Here is a 25,942-nt window from a genome sequence, read left to right as displayed (position 1 = left end):
AAGGACATTTTTCTATTTTTTGTACAGATAGAGTGGGAGGGAGAGAGAGAGAGAGAGAAACATCGATGTGAAAGGGACACATCGAGTGGCTGCCACCCGCATGACCAACCAGGGCCGGGGACAAACTGCAACCGAAGTACATGCCCTTAGCGGGAACCAAACCCGGGTCTCTCCGGACCGCAGGCCGACGCTCTAACTGCTGAGCCAAACCGGCCAGGGCGGCAATAATTTTTTAAAATCTAACACCAAAAAGCAAAAACAACAAAAGCAAAATTAAACAAGTGTGACTATATCAAACAAGGTCCTGTGCAGCAAAGGAAATCATTAACAAAATGAAAAGGCAACCTACTGAATGGGAAAAAATATTTGCAATTATGTGTCTGATTAGGGGTTAATATCTAAAATATATAAAGAATTTGTTCAGCCCTGGCCAGTTTGGCTCAGCAGTTAGAGCGTCAGCCTGCGGTCCAGAGAGACCCAGGTTCGGTTCCCGCTAAGGGCGCGTACCTCAGTTGCAGTTTGTCCCTGGCCCTGGTTGATCGTGCGGGTGGCAGCCACTCGATGTGTCCCTTTCACGTCAATGGTTCTCTCTATCTTCCTCTCTCTCCCCCTCCCATTCTATTTGAACAAAAAAATGTCCTCGGGTGAGGATAAAAAAAAAAAATTAAAGAATTTGTTCAACTCAATAGCAAACAATCTGATTTAAAAATGGGCAGATCTGAAAAGACATTTTTCCAAAGAAGATATACATATGGCCAACAGGTACATAAAAAGATGCTCAACATCACTAGTCATCAGGGAAATTACAAATCAAGACCACAATGAGAGCCCAGCTGGTGTGGCTCAGTGGCTGAGCGTCAACCCATGCACCAAGAGGTCACCAGTTCAATTTCCGGTCAGGACACATGCCCAGGTTGTGGGCCTGATCCTCAGTGGGGGCCAAGCAGGAGACAGCCAGTCGATGTTCTCATTGATGTTTCTCTCTCTCTCTCTCTCTCTTCTCCCTTTCTCTTTCTCTAAAAATCAATAATTAAAAAAAAAAATTAAAGCTGGTTAGATACATTTCCAGTAAAGTCATGTGACAGGTTTTCTGATGTTTTATATCGTGTTAAATAATAACCTTTGTTTTTGCAGGTGATAATCTCGGCCAGCAGTACAACAGCCCACAAGAAGTTATTGGCAAACGAGGCTCTGATATCATCATTGTAGGTCGGGGCATACTAACATCAGCGAATCGTCTGGAAGCAGCTGAGATGTACAGAAAAGCTGCCTGGGAAGCTTATTTGAGTCGACTTGGCGTTTGAGTGTCTCAGATGCATTTTGCAAAGGCCGTGAAGATCTGTTGTCTCCTGAAATGCATTGGCTGGAAATAATGAGCAGCCTTTAATACTGTTTGGATTCTTCCAAGGGTCCTTTGTTGGAATGACTTCTAGAGTTACCACAGTGTTGAGGAAACACTGAGCGCTGTAATCACTGCATTAGTGCTGTGATAAGTTGGTTTCGAGCATTCTGTTAGTGAGACTGACGTTGGCCAGGCAGTCCCAGTCCATCTGTGTTGAAGTCTTCCACATCTGAGGATCCCCCCATCTCTAGATCACACTTTTTCTTTTAGTTACTATGACACAAAAATTTTAGGACATCAAAGTACATTTCACATGACCTCTGTTCTGTGTCTACTGTGATGCCTAAACAATAATAAAATATTAGTTGTTCTCCTCTTAAAAGTGGTAGTTCAGTTATCCGAGTGCTGCTGGTTCCGGGGCTGCCATTGCTCGCTCACCAAGGAGCGAGGTGGGGCTGCGGGAACATGCCTACAGCCGGACCCCTGAAACCAGGACCTGGCTTCACTTCAACAGAGGGCGCTCTGGCTCATCGCTTCCCCCGAGCAGCAGCTGACTCGGATTACAAGTGGACAAGCGGCTCCTTCAGGAGGGCTAAGGTTCCGTGTGGAGGTTGGTTTCAGGATCCTACGTAATTGTCCCGACTGTCGTTGACAGAAGTCAGCCTCCAGTAGAAGTAAGGAGAAGAGCTCAGCAACAGAGCTGACGTCGTCCCCACCTCTAGGTTTCCACCACAATTCTGTGGGGCCAGGGACATCCACCTTCCCCACGGCCCCACCGTCACACGTGGGGCATAACCAGTTAGGCTGCCTCCTCACCCAAATGCACTATTTCCCAGAAATTCCTCGAGTTTCGTGTGATCTCTGTTCTCCAGCACTGACAGACTCCCCACGTTTATATTGCTTGGTCTGTTCAGGGAGCGTCCTGGAGGGAGGAGCGTCGAGGGTGTGGGCTCAGGTGATCCTTTGGAAATGGCCCCGCTCTGCCTTCGGAGCCCTGTCAGCAGGGCCAGGGTGGCAGCGGCACGTGAAGGCTCGGCTCTGCTTCCGCCGCACACTCCCCATCTGCCTTTCCTGTCGCGACCCTTCCTACCCACCGCAGCAGGTGTCCTCAGGGTGACAGCCCTTCCAGTGACCCAGAGCCTGTAGGAACCAATTAGATGTCTTCAAAGTCTTGGTGACCTTGAGGCTGAGAGCCCTTTGGAGTGATGTGCTGGGGTGTCAAGTGGCCACTTAATGGACTTAGGAGGTCAGTGGTCGTCACACTAAAGCGTGCATCACATGACCCATCCCCCGCGTTTCTGACTGGATAATTCTAGGCTAGGGCTGGAAGACGCATCCCTGACACGCTCTCGGGCAGCAGGGATGCTGTGCAGGGACCGCCCAGCACCACGGCACTGTTAGTCACATTTTCTTCTGCAATGGGACAGTCGGGGTCTGCCTCCCTCGTGCTGAGTCACCAACCCCTGGTAAGTGTCAGCTGCCATACCAGGACTGGCAATGCCTGTTATTGAAGCTCACCCACGACCCAATCAAACTTGAAGGGAGATCAGAGGGCCGTCAGTCACATGGCCCTTGTTGCATATTTAAAAAGCAGAATCCCTGAGCCCTGCTGTCAGAGAACCTGCTTTAGCAGATTTGGTGTGTGGCCTGGAAATCCACATTTCTCGCAGGAGCCCAGGTGCTATTGATGTTGTAGACCTCTTGTGTAAGCAAAGCCCAGGCAGGCCGGGAGTCAAAACTTTGGAGCACAAACTGATTCAGACGGAGAATGGGCTGTCTCAGGCCTATGAAGGTGCTATTCGGCATAGAAGTACGTCAGAGGCATTAGATGGTTCAGCCCTGTCTCAGTCAAGGAATATTTGCAGAGCATGAGCGCTGAGCATTATAGCACCTGGCCTACTGAAGAACTAGGAATGGTTCCCGCCAGGTGCCCAGAACATCTGTAGAGCTAATGGAGTGGAGAACTGGCATCTTCCAGCACTCCAGGCATTTAGTAGAGCATGAGCCAGGCAATTTGTAGTGCTGGGGAAACCTAAGAAGCCCGATGGGGTGCCTTTTACTTTAACCTGCAGAAATAAAGAGCCGGGATAGGAAAGGGATCTGCTCACAGCCAGCCTGTGGCCAGCATAGGCCTGTAATCTCAGTCCCAACTCACTCATTCTCCTGTGAGTCATACCTAGGAAAAGCTTCCTAAAGGAGCCCCTGGGGACTGTGAAATAGCAAAGAAGGCACTGGAGGGCAAAGATGGCAGCCTGAGGACACCTTTAATGTTCTTGCAACTCCCATTCATCTACCTCTTCTGAACACAGTGACTGCTGGTTCCAGTCAGGCAAGGCCTGGAAGCACTGACCACAGGCTCTGCTTAGGTCTCCTGAGAAGGGGACAGGTGCAGGGTGTTTTCTCCTTTAAGGCAGGTGGGAGCAAGGAGCAATAGAGGGGAGGCTTGGTACTGTGTGTGTGTGTGTGTGTGTGTGTGTGTGTGTGTGCGTGCGCGCGCGCGCTCCTGCACATGCCTGCATCTCAGAGGGCCACCTGCGTCCTCTTGACTGGAAAGAACTGTTTCTGACAGCATCTTGCTTAGTGCAGTGCTGGCCCATAGATGCAGTCTACCGGCCTCCTACAACCATGGGTTTGCTGCTACATGGGGGTCCACTCCACTTCTTGGTGGACAGAGCCAAGGGTAAGCAAAAGAAAGTGCCTGAGGAAATCCAATCAGAGAGGAATGCAAAAAAAAAACCTATAACAGGTGTGAGCTCCCAAGAGAGCAGGGATTCCACTCGTGTTTTCCTCCATGGTCTTGCACCTGGAACAGCCCAGCAACTGTTTCTGGACTAACACCAGCACGAGACTCTGGTGAAAATGAGCTGCCACAGGAAACCCCTTCAAAGACCAAAATAGCAAAAACAAGACACAACTTTTGTTGGGGGAACTAAAAGAAAATTTTAGTTTTAAATTTCAAAATTTGATGGAAAAAATGGAAGATGGTCTAGTACTGTAAACTATATTTGTAGGCTGGAAGATCAAGTGGAAGGGATCATCGACATTCAAAGCAGCGGGACAAAGAAATTGAAATAATGAGGGAGTAGATGAGATGCTAGAGGAGAAGACATAATGTGAGGAGAGGAAGTAATTAGAAATAAAATGAGGGAAATTTCTAGTTTGAAAAAAACACAAGTCTGCAGATTAAAAGGACCCACTAAGTTGTAGGCAGGAGTTATGGACAAAGGCATACACCTAGGCACATTCTGTAAAAAGTACTGTGTGTCAAGGATAAACAATTTTACAAGCATCTAGAAGAATAAATTACTTGCAAAGTAAAAGAAAGCTGACTACTAACCTACTGGGAGCTTGGTGACAGTGACATCCATAGGCCCTCAGAAGAAAGGGTTGTCATAACCAGTTATCCTGATTCCAGCCATATGACCCCCCTCAGGTTGTAGCCTGGTTGTGAGTGTTCATAACTCCCGGTGGCCTGTCCAGGTTGCACCTCAGTGCTCTGACTCATCCACATTAGTGAGGGAGATGCTCTGAGCGGCTCGTCAGGTGGAGGCTGGGAGTGCAGAGGTAGAGAGTCGGTCTGTCTAGCCAATAGAAATGGGACCTGTCAGCAGCTGAAGTGACTATATCCCAGCATCTTAGGAAACTGAAATTTGGAGCTCCTAATAGAAAATCTAATTCAATCCCCCCATGTCACAAATGAAGAAATTGAGGCCCATTGAAAAATGATTTGCACAAGGTTGCAGAAGAATTAATAAGCAGGGTAAGGACTAGAACCCCTGTCTCGACTCCAATTTGGTATTTTTATTACACTTTTACCCCTTTATAAGGAGATATATTTAACTTTTTTACCCTTTATGTCTATATGCAGACACATAACTATACATATGCATATATTCTTACACCATTTAATAAAAAAATTTTTACTAAACACATGAAGTGAACCAGATATACATTGTCTTGGACATTATGGATCTTTGTTTATAAACTAAACTTTCAAAAGGACTTCCATACTATCAGAAGAGACATCAGCCAGTTTTTCCTTCCTATCAGTCACAACTCAAATGACATGTTCTTCCATTACTACCAGGATTCAGTAGTAAATGCCAAAACCAAAATAGAAGTTCCATTATTGTCTCCATTCTTCCCTGCTCTCTAAATCCACACACTTTGCCATGTGACTCAGCAGTTCCATTCAAGCTGAATATGTCCACACCCCACTGACGTTGGGCTTGGTCACGTAATGCCTCGGCCAATGGAATGTGGGTAGGGGTGACGGATGGTACCGTTTCTGAGCCCAGGCTCATATATTTCTGCTCACCCCTCTCACTTCTGCCATTACCATGAGAAAAACATGCCTTGGTTTGCCCACAGATCCCAGAAGAATAAAAGAAAGAGCAGAGCCCACACCAACCTCGCACAGCCTGACTGACGCACAAGGGCCCTAGCTGGTCAGCAAGCCTGTGAGCGTGGTAACAACTGCCTGTTGCTGGATGCCATGGGACTCTGGAGCGGTTCATGACGGAGCAGTAGCAAACCAATACATCTAACAATGGGCCGGCTCTCCCAGATCCAGCTCTGGTGACCAGGAAGACAAAACCTATTCCACCAAGATCAACCTTCCTTCAGCTACCTCTGACTGCTTTCAGTGATCTCTCCATTTGGCTCTTGTGTGGAGACAGCATTTCAACACAGCAAGCCCAGTATCAATCATGGAGCGTGGTGACGGGTAACCCCGGGCGTGTGCAGGTGGGTGTGCTATGTCAGCCGCACACCTGGCCGGCTCGGTGAGGGCTAAGCGTGCCAGTGGAGCAGTGATACCTAAGCGTGTTGCTTGAAGGAATCTGATTTTTTTTTTTTTTTTCCTTTTTAAGCATGGGGAAAAACTCGGGACTCCTTGGGGTTCTTTATATTTATTTTACAGTTAATGCTATTTTATTAAATGCTGTTTTTATTTTGGATTACTGAATATGAAATGTCATGCCTTTTTTATTTTTTATTTTTTTAATGTAGATTCTAGGGCCTTTAAAGTTTATAATCTGGCCTTGTATGAATTATCAAGTTTTCCCCCCCCTTCCTTTTCTTCAAAGCCCTTCCAGGTCCTCACTTGGATTTTGTGCCACAGGAAGGGGAGGGCACAACGGAAACACAAAGAGCAACAAAACAATTAGAATACTTTTTAACTTTAAAGTTCAAGGTTTCTGCACAAGTACTACTTTGGAAGAATGTCTGCCTCTTTCCTTCCCACTAACGCTGGGAGGAGAACAGAAGGTGAGGCGTGGCGGCGGTGTCACAGTCAGATGCCGGGGTAAGCCACGCCTCAGGAGGCGAAGAGGGAGGGAAATTGTTGCCCAGAAGACAGAGAAGCTGTGGGTCTCACTTTTCTAGGAGGGCCCAGGCAAGCGATGACCATCCTGAGACCCCCACGCCGGCACAGAGCAAGGCAGAGGACTTGGAGGCTGTGTGTGTCTGGACCAGAGCCTGAGGTGGCCTGAGGTGGCCTGAGGTGGCCTGTGGCTCCTGAGTGACATGAGAGAGAGGCCAAACTTCCCTGACAAGGGAGTGAGCTGGGAAACAGAGCTGGTGGCCCTGAATGTGAGGACAACCACCATGTAAGGACACCTCAGTGGAAAGTGGTTCTACTGAGGACAACGATGTCTTAGCAGGTGTCAGACTGGGCTCTGTGAGCCTTCCTACCTCCAGTGTAGTAACACGGTACTGTCTCCCTGCGCTTGGCCACGCACCAGGGCCAGGGGTGGGAGGATCCTGAAATGACTGTTTAACAAGACACAATGTCCCTCTTTACCCAGTAACTTTGTTTTCTCCCTCATTTGAATAAAGTTAAGCTAATGTTAAGAGACAAAAAAAATATAAAATTATATTTCTGCATCCTTGAAGGGATGGCCTAAAGATTCTAATTCACCTCATAGAATTTGCTCAGGAAAAACAGTCAAGTCCTTTGTCCCTTCTGTCCCTTGTCCTTTCTTCCTCCCTCACCTCTGCCACCTTGCTGCCCTCTGACTTTCCTAAAGCCCCGTGCTCTCCCCTTGGGCTACATCGCCTCTTCCTCATTTTTGTTGTCTTCTTCCCCTTTTAAACTCCAGGTCCATCCAATAGGGGAATGTCTCCCAACTCAAATCAAGCCCATAGTCAAGTTTGAAAGAGCCCCTTGGAGTCGGCACTGGGTAGACGGGAAAAACCAAGCTCACCCAAGGTGCAGCCCACAGGCCCCCAGTTGACCGTGTGTCCTGTTCAGTGCAGCTTTTCTGAAATAGTGTTTGTGGTCTCGGGCCAGAACACGAATGCCAGCCAGCATACACGTCAGCTCAGGATTGTCCCGTCGCCACAGGGCTGGCTGGGTTGGCAGGGCAACCCCTGTGTCACCCCCCATGGAAAGGAGGAATCTTTGAAGTACTGAACTTTTGTGTTTTTTTTTTTAAGTATTGAACTTTTGTACCATGAATTATGAAATTTGTGTCAGTTGTCATCTTCCCTCATTTTAAGATAGTTCATTGCCCTGTATCTGGATTTTGGGTTAACATGCACGTATCAAGGACTGCTCCCATGATGGGGATGAGAGACAAAGACACAAGGAAGAGGAAGGGGGAGAGACCTTCTGTAATTTCTGAGTCTGCACAGAGGTACTTCATTTTATTGCAGGAGAGATGTGTATCTTCAAGGCAGAAACTCAGATGACCCCCTAATCGAACCACTGAGTTCTGGGATAAAAAGTCACTTTTCCAGGAGTAGAGGAAAGAGTATCAAACCAGAGAAGAGAACCCTGAGCTGGGTCTCACTTGCCAACCCTCACTCCAAGGTGACTGACCTGAACGTCCTCCCTTGTAAATAGGGAATCCCTTCCCTGGCTATCACTTGGGCCCAGTGTGAGGGTCCAAAGAAGCTTTAACTGCTGAACCTTACCGGGTATCTCTTAAGTCAAACGTATGTTAAATGATTCACGTTGCCTTGATAAATAGGCCCAGATTTCTAGGCTGCTCCCTACTGACACATTTATACGTGTGTATTCTGATAAGGGGTCCGTAGCGTTCACTAGACCGCCAAAAGGGTGCAGGACACGGACAGGTTAAATACTCCTAGCCTCGAAAGTCACCGGGGCTTAGGACCCTGTGGTTACTTACAATTTAAATCTCGCCTTTTTGCACCAAGAATTTGTGGCCACTTAAAAAGAAGGCGGTGTGGAGGCCGGGCGAGGAGCTGGGGGCGGGGCGGGGTTGGAGCGGGGGCGGGGCGAGGGGCGGGAAGTTGGGACGGCGGGGGCGGGGCGAGGAGCAGGGGGCGGGGCGGGGCGGGGCTGGGGCGGGGCCGGGGCGGGGTTCGGTGGTGAGTTCCAGGATCCCGGGGAGAACTGGAGGTAGGTTACAACCCATCGCACTTAGCTCCCAGCTTCCTGACAACCAAGACCCCCAACAGGCCGGGTGACCGCGGTCCCCCGCACGACAGAATGAAGCGTCAGAGTTCCCGGCACTGAGCTCCAGGAGGAATAACTGGACCTGGAGCCCTCCTCGCTGTGACGTCACCCGGCAGATCTGGGGACGGCGCTGCCAGACTGGACTAGCCGGGCAGTGACAGCCTGAGTCCCTCCCAAGGCCCGCAGGGGGCCTTGGGGGCTGAGGGCGATTCTGCAGGCACCGCTCTCACGAGCACCGCCGGCTGCTCACCCTCCCTCGTGCATCCATCTCCCCGAGGGGCTGCAGCTCTGAGCGGAGCCGTCCTGAGAAGACTGCTGCGCCTGAGCGGGGCGGGGAAGGGGGACAGAGCCAGGCGGGGGACTGAGCTCCTCAGCTCTCCCACGGGCCGAGGGGCCGGAACTCACAGGCGGGCTGGAAGCCGCCCCTGAAGCCAGGCTTCCCCCGGGCGGAGGACCGCCGGTGCACCCGCGCCCTGTCTGCACTCCCGGAGCTGCCGGACACCCGCCGGGCTCCCCCCGGGGCTCGGGCTCCCCCTGGGGCTCGGGCACCCGGCCGGCCCCCTCCCCCCCCCGGGGCTCGGGCACCCACCCGCCGGGCTCCCTCCGGGGCTCGGACACCCGGCCGGGCTCCCTCCGGGGCTCGGACACCAGGCCCAACACGTACCTGCTCCTGAGTTTCATCCGAGCTGCTGTCACCTTCCTGTCCTCCCGGCCCCAGAGCCCTGCTGGAGCGGAGCGGCCAGGCTGCCCTTCTCAGAAGCAAACGGAGCCCCGCAGGGGAAAGCCCTTCAGAGGGAGGGAGGATCTGCTCGCGTGAAAGGATTGGAACAGAGAGTAAGGCCTCTGCCCTGATCTCCCCATCTGTTTGCTCTTACCTGGAATTCATCCCAAGGGCTTCATGATAATCAACCTCAAGCTTTGATCCGAATTAAGCAGAATAAAACATGTCTTCCCAGAAGAGGTGTCTGTTCCTTCAGTTTGACTAAGTACTAGTCAACCAAGCTGAATGACAGTCCCCTGTCCTTATAATGAGAACACTAGAATCCTAACTTGGTTCAAATTGCATATATATGCATAGAAAAAAGGGTTGAGAAGTCATACACAAAAAGGTCAGAAACATGGAATGATTATAAAATATTTTTACTTTATAATCTCTCTATTTCCATGTATGGTTTTGGCAGTTAAAAATTTGTTTAAAATCAATAAAAATAGTAAGAACTGTCTGGAAATCTGTATAGCAACATAGATTACAAAAGTAAATAGCGCCCCCTTCTTTCCAACAAACAACCGCAGCACTAATCATCTTTGCGGACAGACACCAGGAAAGAATTTTCGGGGGCTGCCAGGTGCTCCTTGTGGCAATCGCTCTGCATTAGAAGGTTCATCCTCATCTGTTTCCACAGCCCAGAAAGGGCAGTGTCAGCCCTTGGTTTGAGCTTTCCAGCCCACCTTTAGCTCCTGCCCCATTATTTGTTAATTGGGGGACAAGAGGGTGAAGGAGGAGGGGTGGGGGCATGACCAAATCGCTAAGAAAAGGAAAGACATTAAGAAATTACATAGAGTATTGGGTCAGAATCTCAGAAGTCCCGTCTCCAGCTTGTCCCAAGAGCTTCCAGTAGGGGGCAGCAGGGCACTGTGCGGCTGGTTCTATCACCAGCCACCTGGTGTCACAGATGAAACACCCCGACTATCATGTCAGGTGGAAGCCAGGAGCAAATCTTTTGCTGCCCGCTCTCAAGAATGCTGCACCCTTCCAGAGCTACCCTACAGAAAATGACACCTCAAACAAGTTAATGATTTGTCTCTAGAAAACTCACAATTAAACAGAAAAAAATCCAATGTTTCTTCCAAAATCCTATTTTTTTCAATTTAGGAAGTCTTGAAGCCACCATTTACCTATTTGATATATATATATATTTATCCTCACCCGAGGACATTTTTCCATTTTTTGTTCAGATAGAGTGGGAGGGAGAGAAACATCGACGTGAAAGGGACATATCAAGTGGCTGCCACCCACACAACCCAACCAGGGCCGGGGACAAACTGCAACTGAGGTACATGCCCTTAGCGGGACCCAAACCCGGGTCTCTCTGGACCGCAGGCCAACGCTCTAATCGCTGAGCCAAACCAGCCAGGGCCCTATTTTATATATTTATTTACATTTGACTTTATTCCAAAAAGGATTTAAGGCAGCTTCACCAAGTCACAGGGGCTCCTAATTGCACAAGACAAGGAAACTCAATGTCTCTGCACATTTGTCCCAGGCGCAAAACAGATGAATTTGGAATGAAAGCTCAGTATCCTTGAAGTGATGCCAAAAAGAAAAAGGAGCCCTGGCCAGTTTGGCTCAGCGGTTGGAGCGTCCGCCTGCGGTCCGGAGAGACCCGGGTTCAGTTCCCGCTAAGGGCACGTACCTCGGTTGCAGTTTGTCCCCGGCCCTGGTTGGTCGTGCGGGTGGTGGCCAGTCGGTGTGTCCCTTTCACATTGATGTTTCCCTCTCTCTCTCTCTCCCTCCCACTCTATCTGTACAAAAGATGGAAGAGTGTCCTTGGGTGAGGATAAAAACATAAATAAATAAATAAATAAATAAATAAATAAATAAATAAATAAATAAATAAATAGAAAAAGAAAAAGGAGCAGGTAGTAGGAGGCTGGCACTCCGGTTGAGACCTGGGTCTTTAGTTTGTCAGCTGTGATCCTCCTGACACCTGGACAAGCTACTTTCCCTCTCTGGCAATCAGTTTCCTTTTTGATAAACAGGGAATGGGGTCAAACCACTTGTGGGGCTTTTTCCATATCAGATATGGGAACCTAAGGGGACTCAAGAAAAAAAACAAAAAAAAAACCCAGCTGAAATGGGTTTTGTGCTTTGGGCCTGGTTGGGATGTAGGAATTTGGCTGGGGCAGGCACTGAAGTAATGTTCTTGAGAAGTGTAAGAAGTAATTTTTGTATGGAAACCACATCTTGACCCCTTCTTTAATCTGTTTCTGGCCTCAGTATCTGGGAACTGGGGAGGGAGGCCAGAGGGGTGGTTTTCATGGTTTCTAGTCTAAACTCTTTCTTTAAGCAAAAGCTGGGAGGGTCCCAAGGGCACCTGCTCAGCCCTCCCTGGAGCCACTCCGACTGCCCCTGAGCAGCCCACGCAGCTGTGTTGGAAGAGCCCTGGTCTGGAGTCCTGGACTGGCTGTGTCCCTCTTGAGGGTAGTGCCAGCCACTTCAGTCCCCACTGAGAACCGCTTCAGAAGGAACACACACATCGTAGAGAGGGTCAGGCAAACACAAAATATTTTGGTTTAAATCTTTACTTCCAATCCCAAACAACCTCTTTCCTTTTCATTACAAAAGTTCTGAACAAACATGGACAGAAGAGGAAAATGGACATTTGCAAACTCGGTGCCTTCCACAGGTGTCTCAATAATTCCATCACCAACACCCATGTGCGAGGCATAGACACCAGGCAGACAATTCTCAGGAATCACAACTACACCATAAATGCACGATCTTTTTATTTCATATAAAAATGATCAACACAAAAAAAGCCAGACCATGCGTCCATTTTATACATTCTGACACTCCCAAGAGCTCCTCCCCTGGCCAGACGGGAGGCCCAGCCCTCCTGGGAGGGAGCAGCAGCCCAGCCACTCAGCAGTCCAGTGACAGGACAAGCTGCACGTGGCAGGAAGGCCAAGAGCGCTGAGCTCCCCTGGCCTTTCCCAGGCTCGGAGGGCGGCCCCTAGCATGTCTCAGACCCAGCAGCCTGGTGGCGTGGCTGTGTGCCTTCCTGTACAGGCAATGGGCTCCTCTCCCAGCCTCACGGCAGGGTCTCTGCGCTTGTCTAGCTAAGGAGCCGTGATTGAGTCAAGCAGCTGTCCAAAGCGTGTCAGTCTCTGACTTTATCATGCGCCCCCTCCAGCCCTCGAAGGAGGAACCGTCAGTCCACTGTGCCGTTGTAGGATTTGTTGAACTTGTTGAAGGTGAAATCCACGCTGTGTGTGGAGATGGGCTTTCTGTACAGAGGGTTTGAAGCCTACAGAACATGAAAGGCAGGAGGACATGTGTTAGTTGATTCATTCCAACACACTCAGAGTGGGATGCCCTTCCTGTCAGTCACCCAGAGGACAGCAGGCAGAGCACAGGTGGAGGTGACACTGTGCTCAGGGACTGGCTGCCTCTAAGGCGCTGTGCCCTGGGCAAGTCCTTCCCCTTCGATGACCTTTCACTCTCCTCCTCTGAAATGAGGGCTGGGAAATGGTCTCTTAAGTTCCTTCCAACTCGAACAGAAACTAACTGGGGATTCAGGCAAGGATGTCCCTTATTCGGTGCTCAGTCCTCTCCGGGAGTGTGTGGTTCGCTTAGGAGACAAGACGTATGCATACGGATACGGTAATAGACTGTAAGAACTTAAGGTCCTTTCCTGGGTCTGTCATCCCTCCAAGACCATCCATACTTTCTGCTGAGGCTGCGCCAAGCACGTCCACCCCACGAGTCTCCTGACCTAGGGCCTGCTGTGCTCCTGGGCCACGCACTTCTCACTGTCCAGAACTGGGCACACCTTTCAGGTTTTGTTCTTTGTTTTGAATGCCAAAGATGTGAGTGGACCTTTATCACTTGCTTGAACTCAACCAGACCTCTAAACTTTGCATTTTTTCCTACTTCCCACTTCCCAGTGGCTTACCATTTCATAGCGGGCCCGGGACTGCTCGCTCTGGAACTTGGCAAACTCCCTCCGGTCATGGATGGTGACAAGCAGTTTCCAGATGCCCAGGAGCGCGAACCCAATCAGGAGGATACTGCCGACCACAGCCAGGAGGATGGTCATGACGTTGGGGGCCGTTCCACACTCTGGACGGGACCAGGGGCACAGTGAGCAGAGGCACCAGCATCGGGGCGCCCCTCCCACCCCCAACCTCAGGCTCATATAAAATGAAAGGCACGTGTCTCTCCCGAAGGCCTTCCCTCATTCTCTCTTAGATCCTCACACTGCTTTCGGGAGACGTGGCTGGGCAGGCGGTTTCTTCAACGCACAAGCAGTGAAGAAGTCAGAGAGGGATGGTGGCAGTGCCAAGGCCACGTGGCACGTCTACGCAAAGTCTAGATGAGACCCGACGGCTGCTGCACTTCCTCCCATGTGCCACACACACACGGCCGCATCTCCCAGCTCGAAGCACCCGCTTCAGCCTGGCGCGGTCTCCAGCGCAGGCTGGACCACGCCTCAGCCTCCACGTGAATGGTTTCAGGAGCAGACAGGGCAGGCAGAAGGTTTTATGAAGCCTCCTCCACAAGGGCTGGGCTCGGGCCAGCCAACATTTGTAAGCCCTTAGTGTGGTGCCCTTTGGAGCAAATGTGCTTATTTTCAAAGAACCACAAAGTCGGTGCTGGGAAACAAAGCTCCATTCTTCCGGGAGCGCACCCTGGGCTGTACCACCCCTCCCCGGGGAGGCACATTATGTGGTCTGGCCCAATTTGGAAAAACAGTTTGCGATGCTGTGAATTAAAGAGAGCACGTCTGTTTCTGCCCCCGCCACCCCCCTCCAGAGAATAAAAGGGGTCACACTAGAAACTCTTCTCCAAGGAAAAGGCCACTGGTCCCTGGGCAGGAAGCACGAGGCAGTGGCCTCCAGTGGCCAGGGAGCCCCAAAGCAGGCAGGACCGTGTCACTGGCTCCCTCTGCCCTCCGGGGACTCCACGCTGGGAAGTGCAGCACAGGCGAGGGCTCTGAGCATTCCCAGGTGCCCCGAGGCAAGCGCTGGCCTGCGTCCCTTATGGGCCCTTATCTTCCCTCATGGGCCCCTGTCGTCCCTCATGGGCCCTTATCGTCCAGACTCACAGCCCAGACGGTTCTGTGCGCTCCCTGCAGAGCCCAGAAGCTCCCACCATTAACCCTTAGCCCTGCAGTGTGTTCTGTGCTTACTTTCACCTGTGCTCTCTCCTCCAGGATGGGACATGCCCCCAGGCAGGGCCCCATCTCCTCTAAGGCCCATGCCCCCCAGAGCTGCCCCAGCAATGGGTGCCCAGGGCAGGGCCCCATCTCTTCTAAGGCCCATGCCCCCCAGAGCTGCCCCAACAATGTGTGCCCAGGGCAGGGCCCCATCTCCTCTAAGGCCCATGCCCCCTAGAACTATGCCCCAGCAATGGGTCCCCAGATATGCAACCATCTCCCTTCTCACTCTAGGAGTCAGGGAGGGTGGCCTCAGACCTGATCTTTCTAAGGAACTGTAACGCTCCTCCCCTGGAGCCCGGGCGGGGGTGAGGAGAGGCCGGTCAGTGCCTCCAGCAGGGAGTGGTGTCGGACGAGCCCCTGGGGGAGCAGGCGAGCCGGCCCTCACCCACCTGGCTCCCGGAGGACCGTCAGGTTGGACTTCCCACTGGGCAGCTCTGCGTAGGTGAACAGCATGACGCAGTCCTTGGCGGTTTTGTAGAAACAAAGCACGGCTTCCTGGTCATCTTTCACTGGGGGAACCAAGCAGGAATGTCCCGTGTGTCTCTGAGCAACCCTGAACCCCACCAGAGGAGCAGGAGCCTGACCCCTCAGAGAAGGCAGGGCAGACAGGCCTGCAGGGGAGGCCTGTAGCAACGAGCTCAGCGTCTCCCATCGAGAACGCAGGCCCGGCACTGAATGGAGTTTGCTCCAGGACGTGAGTTCCCTCGGCGGCAGGACAGGACCTGCAAACCGCTGTTTGTGGGGGAGCGAAATGAAAGGGGGCGGGACCAGCACGTGGGACTGGTGTGGAAGTGAAGGGGTGGAGACAGGAAGAGCCCTCCTGGTGCCCTGTGAGGCCCGAGTGCGAGGTCACTGGATCCATGCGTCAGCGCTGGCTCGAGGCCAAGCCTCGGCAGCTCTTCCTTGGGATGTGAGATGAAAAGACCCACAGGAGAAGAGGGCATCTGGATAAAATACTGGTCCCCACAGTGGTGCCTGCACCCCGAGACAGAGCCCAGACACTGACCAGGCCCTTCCCCAGCTGTACCCCACGGTCAAGGTGTAAAGCCCCGTCCAGGCATTATCTGCCTCCCAGGGCGTCCTCGGTGTCTGGAGGGAAGGAGCTGTGGACGAGCGTGAGTCAGAGGAAGCTGAGTGACCAGGAAAGGGCGCGGGGCCTGAATGGCGCAGGATCCTGGCTGACGTGAAGGCCCTTCACTCTGGCCTTTGTGACCCTGTTGTACAAACACGTTTCAACCTGGATATAGTGGTTTCAACCAGATGTAGTGGTTTCCAAACACGAAGGCCTGGACTTTTCGCTCAGCCCCCAGTCATAAGGCTGGTCTGTGTGTGAACATGTGTGTGTGTGTGTGTGTATGTGGACTTTCCCCTCAGCCCCCAGTCACAAGGCTGGTCAGTGTGAGTGTGAGTGAGTGAGTGTGTGTGTGTAAAAGCCAGGGAGGAGGAGGAGAAAGGGTAAATGGAAGTTCAAACAGAAACCTGCCCCGTGGAGCAATGGTGGATGAATGATCGGTGCAGTTGCTCCAAGCGAACCAGTTAGTGGGCCGTGGGCAGGCAAGGCCTCGTCCTTCCCGACTGCGTGCATCTAGTTAGGGGCAACTGCCCCAGACCTGCAAGCAGAACCCGCTGTTCCGCTTTAAGAACCAAGACAGAAACAGGGGCCGGGAAGATGGGACTCGGTAAGCTCCACTGGCCCGGCGTGCAGCGCAAGCCCTGGCATACAGTCGGGTGCCCGGGGAATATGCTGGCTGCACACATGACATACTCAGGAGCCACGACTTGGCAGAGAGCTCAGTCAGGATCAGGATGAGCAGGAACAGGAAGTCTACAAAGAAGGCAAGCAGGGGCCAAGGCAGGCGGCTGGGCTAGGAGTCTGCAGCAGCTGAGTCAAGGTCGAGGGCAAGGCTGCCAGCCAGGGGCCTCGGATGCAGAGCCCTCGAGTGCACAGCTCAGTAGTCCAGTATACTCACGATGTTGTGCAACCATTCCTACTATCTACTTCCAGAACTTTCCTATTGCTCCGAAGAGCAAGCCCACACGCGTTAGCAGTCAGTCTCAATTCCTGTTTCTCCCCAGTCCCTGGCAGCTTACAATCGACTGCTTTTGTCTACTTGGGCCATGTCATATACATGGAGTCCCACAATCTATGTCCTTTTCTGGCTGGAGCCTCTCACTAGCATACTGTGTTCGAGGTTCCTCCATGCTGCAGTGTGGACTGACACTGCGCCCCTCTCACGACTGAGGAACAGCCACCGTACAGGCGGACCGCACTTCGTTTTTCCACTCCTCAGGTCACGTGCTCTCGGACTGTTTCCAGTTTCTGACTACTATAAATAATGCTGCAATGAGCATTTAGGTACAAGCTTTTGCGTTAACCTAGGTTTTCAATTCTCTTATGCATATACCTGGAAGTAGAATTGTGGGATTAGATGGTGACTCTATGTCTAGCTTTGGAGACACTGCTAAATTGTTTCTAAAGTGGCTGCACCATTTTACATGCCCACCGATAGTGTATGAGGGTTCCAACACAGGGTCAGTTTGACTTGATGCAAATGGAATGTTCCAGAACAATTCTAAGCCTAGTTACATGCTCCTAGAGCTAAGATATGTGCTCAGCCTGGACAGCATGGCTGTACTAGAAAAGCTATGGCTGCAGCCCCAAGATGCTAAAAAGCAAACATCTCGGTCCCTCTGTCTGAGCCTCCGGGGGGCTCACAGTCAGCGGTGGACTTGAGCCATTTGTCCAGAGGTAAAGGCAGAGGGATGGAGGGATGGTGTCAAACTGAAGTGGCCAGAGCGAGAAGAGCCTTGAAAGTAAGCTGCCGGGCAAGAGACAGGACAGGGAGCGGGCGAGGTCTGCAGAAACGGGGGCAGAGCCAGGGCATCACTCAGTCCGGGTTCCATCGGACTGAACGAGAGCTCCGCCCTCTCTGCTGCCTGCCGCATCGAGAGCTGTGCTGGGCGGAGGCCAGACAGTGCCGAGACTGCTACTCGATCACCAGCTGCGGTTTTCCTGCTTCCTAGGCACACAGCTGGACTACACTTCCCAGCCACGCTTGCAATGAAATGTGGATGGTTATGTGCACCACTTCCAGGCCTGGCCGTTTAAATCCCCACGTGGTCCTCCACTCTGCCTTTCCCTGTTCACTGACTCAATGGGGAGGACTGAGAGGACCCCAGGAAGAAGGGACCTCGCAGAGAGGGTGCCTGGACTCCTGAATGACCGCATGGAAGGCCTTGTCAGCCAGGGCCACCTCCACTGGACTTTCTGTAAGTGATAAACTGACATATTTTGTTGTCGTTGAGGTTTGAGGCTTGTTTATTATAGCAGCTAACGTTACTTATTCTAACTAATATACTAACTTCTCAGGGAGCCTGGGAGAAGACTGGGCTCAAATGATGGGGCAGACTTATGAACAAGGAGGTCTTATACCCTGGAACCTAAACCTGAGCACAGGTTCCCCAAATCCTCTTGGGGAGCAACAGTCATGCTTCTTCACTCAAGACTGAAACCACCCTCCTCCCAGCCAAGTAGCCCTGAAGATCATCCCACAGGGGAGAAAATCTGTGTGTGTCTGTAAGATCCAAAGTGGACAGCTCCCCGTGGCTGCCCTGCACACTCACCGATGGTGTCCACCCGTGTGATCACCTCATCTTTGCACAGGTTTTGGCAGGTCTGGTTGTCAGCTGGGCTGCCTGAGTGAAGCAACAAGCACTCGACACAATCTCTTTGGAAAAGAGGCAATAAATGTTGTTAGACGCTGTGTGGTGGCTCCACACATATGATGAGCTCCCCCAAATGCAACCCCAGCCCTCCTACGGTCCCAAGGCTCTAACTACTGCCTGTCTTCAGATGTTTGGCTTCAGGGAGTGTTTCTGCTCTGCCCCTCTGGTGGCTCTGAGCAGGGAAGCCCCAGGGTTCTTGGAGGAACACGTGTGAGTGCAGAGCCCTGCCTGGTCTATGTGTCAGTCGCAGGTTGCAGACTTTTTGCATCCTGGTGCCGGGAGCCAAGTGATCTGCATCTGGTACATCACACGCCCGATGGAGGGGTCCGCTCCAAGCAAGAAGTTCCCGAGTGATAGACACTGTGATCCCAGGGCCGCAGGGGGTCCTCACACCCATGGCCGGTGCTTGATGACCCCACACTGCCCCAATTCCCAGGATCCTCCCCACCCCCTGGTCACCAACAGGGCAGGACCCTCAACCCTCCTGCATGTTGGATTCTCCAGGGGGGCTTTGAAAACAAAATGTCACTGCCTGGGCTGACCACCCCATGGAATCGCATCTCTGGGGCAGAGCCTGGGCCCCTGGGGCTCAGATGAACAGTGAGAGCTGAGAACCAGCCTGGAAACTCTCAGGCCCTCGCCCCCTCCCCTCCCTGACAGAGCTCACCCGGCAGGCTCCCTAAGGCCCTGCTGTCCCCTCACCGGTGCGTTGAGCTACACTCAACTCTGGTAGAAGCTACAGGTGGCAGCCCTCCCAGGGAACCACATTCAACAGAGGCCTGGAGAAAAAGGGTGAGGAGCCATAAGGAGACACTTTGAGACCTTCTCCTCCTACCTCAGGCCAACAGTTTAAATCAGATATTGTGCAAAATGCTTACTTGAGATGCTCAATTAACAATTAGTATCTATACTTTCTATGGTCAAACCCAACTCCAGAAAGTTTCCATCCACCTCGGTTACATCGGGGAGAACAGGACCCCTGAGGGTGCCAGGCCGGAGAAACCCCGCTCTGACGAAGGTCCGGAAGGTCTGCGGAGGGAGAGGAGCCCTGCCCCCCGGGACTGCGGAACGGGGCAGTATAAACAGTATAAACGGTTGAGAGCTCGGCTCCAGGAGGGAGTGGGCGGAGGCAAAACAACCAGCTGACTGTGAACTTTCAGGGACTTTGTGAAGCCAGGAGGCGAGAGCCCCCCAAACAGGGGCTCCCTCCGGCAAGTGGGTGGACTCCAGAGCTGTGCTCTGGCACCGGAATTCAGGGTGACCTTGCAGAGCCTCAGCCAGGTGGGGGTCAGCTGCCCTGCTTCCCCACAGGCCTGTGGGGCCCCCAGGGGCTGTGCACCTGGAAAGCTCTCTAGCAAAAGACAGAGGGTGTGCAATCACAGTGCAGAGCCCTTATTATCATCACGCCTTTTTAATTCCTTGAGATTAAGAGGCCAGTTATGCATGTCCAGGGCAGAAACGGCAGACTGGGCAGAACTGCAAGGGAGCTCGGACGGCACGTCAGGCCCCTATGTCTACAGGTGAGGGAAATGAGGCCAAGGGGAAGTCAAGGGCCGCTGGGTCCAGCACCCAGGCACCCGGAGCGCAGACGACCCTCTCAAACCCTGACCCACTTTCTGATCATTAAGGAGGAATGGGCACGTGACTAGAGCTTGAAGAGAAAGTGGATAAATTTTCTCAAGAGGGTTCTTATATGCTTAAGAGTTCAACTATTCCAGAATTGGCTGCAAAAAGTCCACTGGCCTAGGAGTGACCTCATGGAAACCTTCTGGAGCTACGAACAAGTTGGTAGGTTTGCATCCCTGCCCCCAGCACAGCTCGGAGGGCCAGTGTGTGAGACTTGGCTGCAGTGCAGAAAGGGGTGACCCAGCTCCCCACCCCCCTCCAACCTCCTGGATTAACACATGGCACAGAGGGGGCTGCTCTGGGTCCCCCCTGCCCCGGGCTTCACTGTGCCCTCCATCTGCATCTTGTCATGAAGCCACAGGGCCACTGCTGGGAAACACTCCCTGTTACCCCTGTGGACATATCAGTCTGACTTGAGAGTCATAGTGGGTTGAAACCTGCAACATGTGGCCGTCGTGTACTCACTAAGTCTGGTCTGTGAGAAGGACTCTGCACAGAATCTGTTCCTTGAAATCAGCGGAGGCTCAATGTGGACGCACGCAAGGTGAAGGGCGTGCGGTCAGTTCTAGAAAGCAGAGACTGGCCGCTCTGAAACCCAGGGGGGACAGAAGGCATTCACATGGTGGCTCTCGGCAGAGCAGCAAGAAGAACATCAGATTGATAGAAGTCACTAGCAAAGGGACTTTTTAAAAAAGTTGCAATTAGCCCTGGTCAGTTTGGCTCAGCAGTTAGAGCGTTGGCCTGCAGTCCAGAGAGACCTGGGTTCGGTTCCCACTAAGGGCATGTACCTCGGTTGCAGTTTGTCCCTGGCCCTGGTTGGGTCGTGCAGGTGGCAGCCACTTGATGTGTCTCTTTCACGTCGATGTTTCTCTCTCTCTCCCTCCCTCCTACTGTATCTAAACAAAAAATGGAAAAATGTCCTCGGGTGAGGATTAAAAAAAAAAAAAGTTGCAACTAGGCCATGAAAGAGAGAGGGTCAGTGTGGCCGAGAAACAAGTGAGAAGGTTCCGTTGCAGCGTCTCTTCGCTCTCCTCGCTCCTTTGGTAATAAATGCTTAATGGATAATAAATGATCGCGTCTGTGTCTTCTAGGAAGTGGATGCTTTAAACACGTAAAGCCAGGGTTGCTGCCCTGGGATTTCCTAACCGACCTGTGACGGTGCATTGCCTGCTGCTCCCCAGAAGGGAAGAAAGGGGCTTGATCTGCTTTGATTGGTTCCACGTGTGCTGTCCGAGCTCGGCCCCACCCCACTAACTCTGTGTGCCCCTAGGACTGGGAACATATACTCCAAGAAGTCTGCTGCTGGGACTGGGGGAGGGCACCTCCCTCCAACACAAAACGTACATAGTGGCGGTGTTTACACGGCCAGCCGCATGGCCACAGCTCTTTGGGCTCCAGATCTAGGACCCTACCCGCGCCCCGGGCTCTTTCTCTCTGAATTTCTGTTGTTTCTCCACTCTTTGCAGGCCTAAAGTGGATCTGTTTTTCTTCTCCCTTACTCTCCCCGGCGCCCCTCCAGTTACACAACATAAAATCTGGCCCTGTCTATCTTGTCTCTTGGTCTGCAGCCAGCCTCCCATGACCCATGCCTGGGTTGTCTGTGGCAAGTGTCCAACCCGGGGTCCTGCCATCCAGAACGTTCTGAGCACAGGCTGACCAGCAGCCCCGGCAGGCCCAGGGAGCATGGACTCACTTCAGCACCAGCCTGAGCCAGACGCTGGGAGGGAAATCTGCCAAGGGAACGCTGCACACTTGCGTTCTCCAACCACAGAGAAGCACCGCTGTGTGACTATCTGTCTCTGATGATCTGTGCCACTGCTTCCGTCCCTGCTGGCCCCTTGGCAAGGATGGTGAGGACGCGGTTCTTCCTCCAGGGAGATTCCAGAGGAACTGCCCTTGCTTTCCTGGCAGCGGAACGCCTTGGTTTCTTGAACTCCCTCTCCCGGGCCATGGGGAGGCCGGCCTGGGGAACGTGACCCCTCGGAGGCAGAGAAGGCCCGGTGCCCGGGCCAGACAATCGTGCCTTCAGCAGCAGCACAGGGCCAGCGTCCACTGTCTGAATAAATGGAGCAGAAAATGCAGCCGCGGCGGCAGTGTGCCTTGGCATGCCCTAACGAGGTCAGGTGCCCTCCTGCCCCGTTTACCTCCCGATCGCATTTTGTGTTGCGCACATCTCCCCCGACACACTGTTTGGAAGATGTTAAACGGGGGAGGGAAGCAGATGCATCTAAGTGCACACAGAGTCCCCTTCTGAAATGCTCCGCAGCACACGAATGGTTCTGAGATGTTGTTTTGGTATCAAAACCGTTTAATTTCATTTAACTCAGTAATCTTGTCATTTCTAAATTTGTTTAGCAATAAAATAGCAGTCTTGGATTTTTGTTTTTTTAATCCTCACCCGAGGACATTTTTCCATTTATTTTCAGATAGAGTGGGAGGGAGGGATAGAGAGAGAGAGGGAGAGGCAGAGAGAGAGAGAAACCCCAATGCGACAAAGACACATCGACTGGTTGCCTCCCACACAACCCTGACCAGGGCCAGGGACGAACCACATCCGAGGTGCATGCCCTTGACCGGAATCAAACCCGCGATTCCTTGGTCCTCGGGCTGATGCTCTAACCACTGAGCAAAACTGGCCAGGGCGGGTTTTTTCTGTTTTGTTATTTTCTTACAAAATCCCCATGGAACTAGAATCTCAAAGATGCTATTTTAGTTCATGCTAGTAAGAGTTTTGCTGCCCAGCAGGGTGGAGCGAGGGAGTGAGAGGCTGGCCGGCCTTGAGGGCTGACTGGCTAGAACACAGGCCTGGTCTGGGGTGAGCAGCTGGAGGGAGGGGCTGTGGGTGGGGACCATTACCTCTTGGTGCTGCAAGCATCTGGGCAGGTCGGGCACTTCTCACATGTCTCCCCAAAGGCTCCTGGCTCTGTGCACTGGCACTGCCCACAGATGCAGAGTCCACGGTCGCTGCAGATCTGGCCCTCCTTGCCCCGGCATGTGCTGATGTCTGTGGAGCAGTTACAGTTGTCCCCGATATAACCCGCATGGCACTTGCATTCTCCACAGTGGCATTCACCATGTCCTGAAAGGACACACACAGCACATCAGCACCTGCCTGGACACGAAACCAACCACCCAGAGCCTGCCATGTGCCAGGCACCGGGACCCAACAGAACGAGACACTGTGCCCTCAGAGTCCGTGTGGGCAGACAGGAGGACCAGTGCTGCCAGGGAGGTCAGGGCAGCTGTGCGGCCTGGCCGGGTCTGGGCCCGTGCTCCGCGTAGGCCCAGAACTCGGCCAAGCCGTGCCACAGGAGCAGGACCCAGAGCGCTTCCTGCCTCAGTTGTCGTGTGACTCACGTCCTCATCGCCTGTGAACATCATCTCATATGGCAAAAGAGACTTTGCAGAGCAATTGGGGAAGGATTCTGAGATGGGGAGATTCTCCCGGATTATCCAGTGGGCCCTGCATGTGAGGCGAAGGCAAAGGGAGATGGGCCCACAGAACCGAGAGGCCGTGCTCCTGCCTTTGAAGGAGGAGGCAGCCAGCGGCCGAGGGACGCAGGAAGACAGGAGGGCAGGAAGGAGATGCCCCCAGACGCCTCTGCAGGGAGTGCTGGCACTTTGACTGCAGCCTAGACTCTGGGCTCTGACTTCCAGAGCTGAAAGAACAGATTGGTTTTAAGTCACTAGCTTGTGGGCATTTGTTACAGCACACTAGGATCTAAAACAGTTGTCATCCCTTGGTCTTGGTGAGATGCTGAGCTCTGGCTCCGGCCTTGGACCCGCGCCTGAGCAGGTGACTGAGGGGCAGGTACGGGGACAGCGGTGGCTAACACCCAGCAGCGCTCATAGACACGCGTCAGGTTTCTGTGTAAACTCGGCTGAATCTTCCAGACCTTGGATGGAAGGATCGTCATCCTCCTCACTTTACAAGTGATGAAACTGAGGCACAGAAAGATGGACCAGCTCGGTGAAGGTCATGCAGCCAGCGGCCCTCAAGCCAGGACGCCAACTAGGGGGTCTGGCTCCAGGTCCATGGTCTGACTCCAGGATCCACTGCCTCTCAGGGGGAAAGAGGACCGGAACCAAGACGAGAACCAGCTGAGGGTCATTCACCCTGCTCCCCTCTACAGGAGGGACCCCTTCCAGAGCCTGCAGGGGGAAGGGCTAGGCATCCCCTCAAGGTTCTGCAGATGTCAAGGGCAGGGAAGCACTCAGCTCAGAGGATCAAGTGTGTGTGAGTATATGCATGACAGAGATCTGCAATGGCACACGTGTGAGTACATGCGTGAGAGAGTATGTGCTCCAGGCACATGTGAGAGAGTATGTGCACCAGACACACGTGTGAGTGTGTAAGAGTATGTGTGTGCATCAGGCATGTATGCGAGTATATGTATGGCAGAGCATGTGCACCAGGCATGTGTGTGAGTGTATGTATTATAGAGTGTGTGCACCAGGCACTGAGTGCATGTGTGAGAGTGAGCGTGTGCACCAACCATGTACATGTAAGTGGGTGTGTGTGCACATGCGACAGGCAGTGACAGGCATGGAGAGTGCCATGTGCAAGGGGGCCAGGAGCCTAACAGTTAGTGGATTCTCAATGTGCTACACTAACAGAGGCTGAAAGCAGTGCTATAAATGGCACTCAATTTTTATTTTTTTTAATGCTGCTATTAATAGGATCAAGAATGTGCATTCACTGAGCACCCCCTTACGCAGGAGCAGGAGCAGGGGCCTGGAGGCGTGGATGGGCACCAGAAAGGCGGGCCCTGCATTTCACTCCCACACCTGAGTCGTCATCCTGGGAGTTGGATCCCAGCACCTTCTGTGAGACCACCAGTGAGTGCGACCCACGACCTAGGCCCGGACCTAACCTCTGAGAGCCTCTTCACCCCACCACCTTGTGCCCCTGCCCTCTCTGTGGGCTCCGTAGCTCGAGCCTCTGCAGGCGCAGGGAGGCCATCTGGAGCAGCCAGGCCAACAGCCTCTGCTCGCTGGGCCAGGGCGCAGAGCCACAGCGGACGCTGTGCTGGGCCGCGCGCCCTCCCACCTCACAGGCGGTGCCGAGCACACGCAGCCCGCCCTCCGGGAGAGGCGGGAGCCAGGCTGGCCGGGAGGAGGCTGTGCGGTGCAGTGTGACTGTGGGGGAGGGGAATGGCAGAGGGTGCACAGCTCCCCCTGGGAGGAGGACTGCAGCCCTCTCCTCCATCGTCCATGAACAGCACCAGTTTCAAGCCCTGGCAGGCAGGAAACCACTCCCCACAGGAAGTCTTCCCAAATGAAACGGCTCCAATAGCAAAATTCCCTCACTCTCCAGCCTCAGGGACCACACTGGTCAAGAGCCTGTTTTAGATTAACATGGTTCACTGTCGGGGGTAAACCCCCCCCCAACATTCTATTACGAAAATTTCCAAACCAGCAGCCAAGTTGAAAGAATTATACAGTGAACATTCATCTACTCACCACCCACATTTCACCATTAGTATGTTACCTGTTCCTTTATCCCCATCTACCCAGCCCTCCATCCATCCATCCACCCATATTTTTAACACGTGCGCTGCAGACACCAGTGCGCTTCAGGGGTGGTTTGGGTATAGCTCTGGCACTTTCCGGTGGCTTGTACGCCACGCCGTCCCTTAGAGCACAGTGCATGAAGTGAAAGGCATGGTCAGTGTTGGTTTTCTTCCTGCTCGAACTGTTTTTGGCAGCAATATAAAATTATCCCACTGCAACCTGACACGATATTCCACAGTGTCAAAGATTTGGACGAGCTGGGTTTGTGGAAGAGCCGGGTGTTGGTCGAAGTGTGTGTGCTGAACGGAGACCCTGCTGCTCCCCGTGGGCCTGGGCCTCTAAGTGACAACGATGGCAAACCAGGCA

At 52.8% G+C, this 25,942-nt stretch overlaps 2 protein-coding genes across 3 annotated transcripts in view; one reads left to right on the top strand and one right to left on the bottom strand.

Moving 5' to 3' along the window:
* UMPS (uridine monophosphate synthetase) overlaps positions 1-1,712 on the top strand; it is a 32,818-nt gene extending 31,106 nt beyond the window's left edge. For both annotated transcript variants that reach the window (XM_036243701.1, XM_036243700.1), the window contains exon 6: positions 1,135-1,712. In XM_036243701.1, coding sequence (XP_036099594.1) covers positions 1,135-1,304 — 170 coding nt within the window. In that variant the 3' untranslated portion in view covers positions 1,305-1,712. The remainder of the gene's footprint in view (positions 1-1,134) is intronic.
* A 10,325-nt stretch (positions 1,713-12,037) lies between these two features.
* ITGB5 (integrin subunit beta 5) overlaps positions 12,038-25,942 on the bottom strand; it is a 126,229-nt gene continuing 112,324 nt past the window's right edge. The window contains exons 11-15 of the mRNA XM_036243683.1: positions 22,919-23,141; positions 18,335-18,438; positions 15,100-15,219; positions 13,445-13,611; positions 12,038-12,796 (exon numbers count right to left, since the gene is read on the bottom strand). Coding sequence (XP_036099576.1) covers positions 12,701-12,796; positions 13,445-13,611; positions 15,100-15,219; positions 18,335-18,438; positions 22,919-23,141 — 710 coding nt within the window. The 3' untranslated portion in view covers positions 12,038-12,700. The remainder of the gene's footprint in view (positions 12,797-13,444; positions 13,612-15,099; positions 15,220-18,334; positions 18,439-22,918; positions 23,142-25,942) is intronic.

The sequence above is a fragment of the Molossus molossus genome, unplaced genomic scaffold (genome assembly GCF_014108415.1).
Source record: "Molossus molossus isolate mMolMol1 unplaced genomic scaffold, mMolMol1.p scaffold_m16_p_5, whole genome shotgun sequence".
Classification (NCBI taxonomy): Eukaryota; Metazoa; Chordata; class Mammalia; order Chiroptera; family Molossidae; genus Molossus; species Molossus molossus.
The sequence above is the reverse complement of the archived record's forward strand: the minus strand, read 5'-3'. Positions and strand labels throughout refer to the sequence as shown.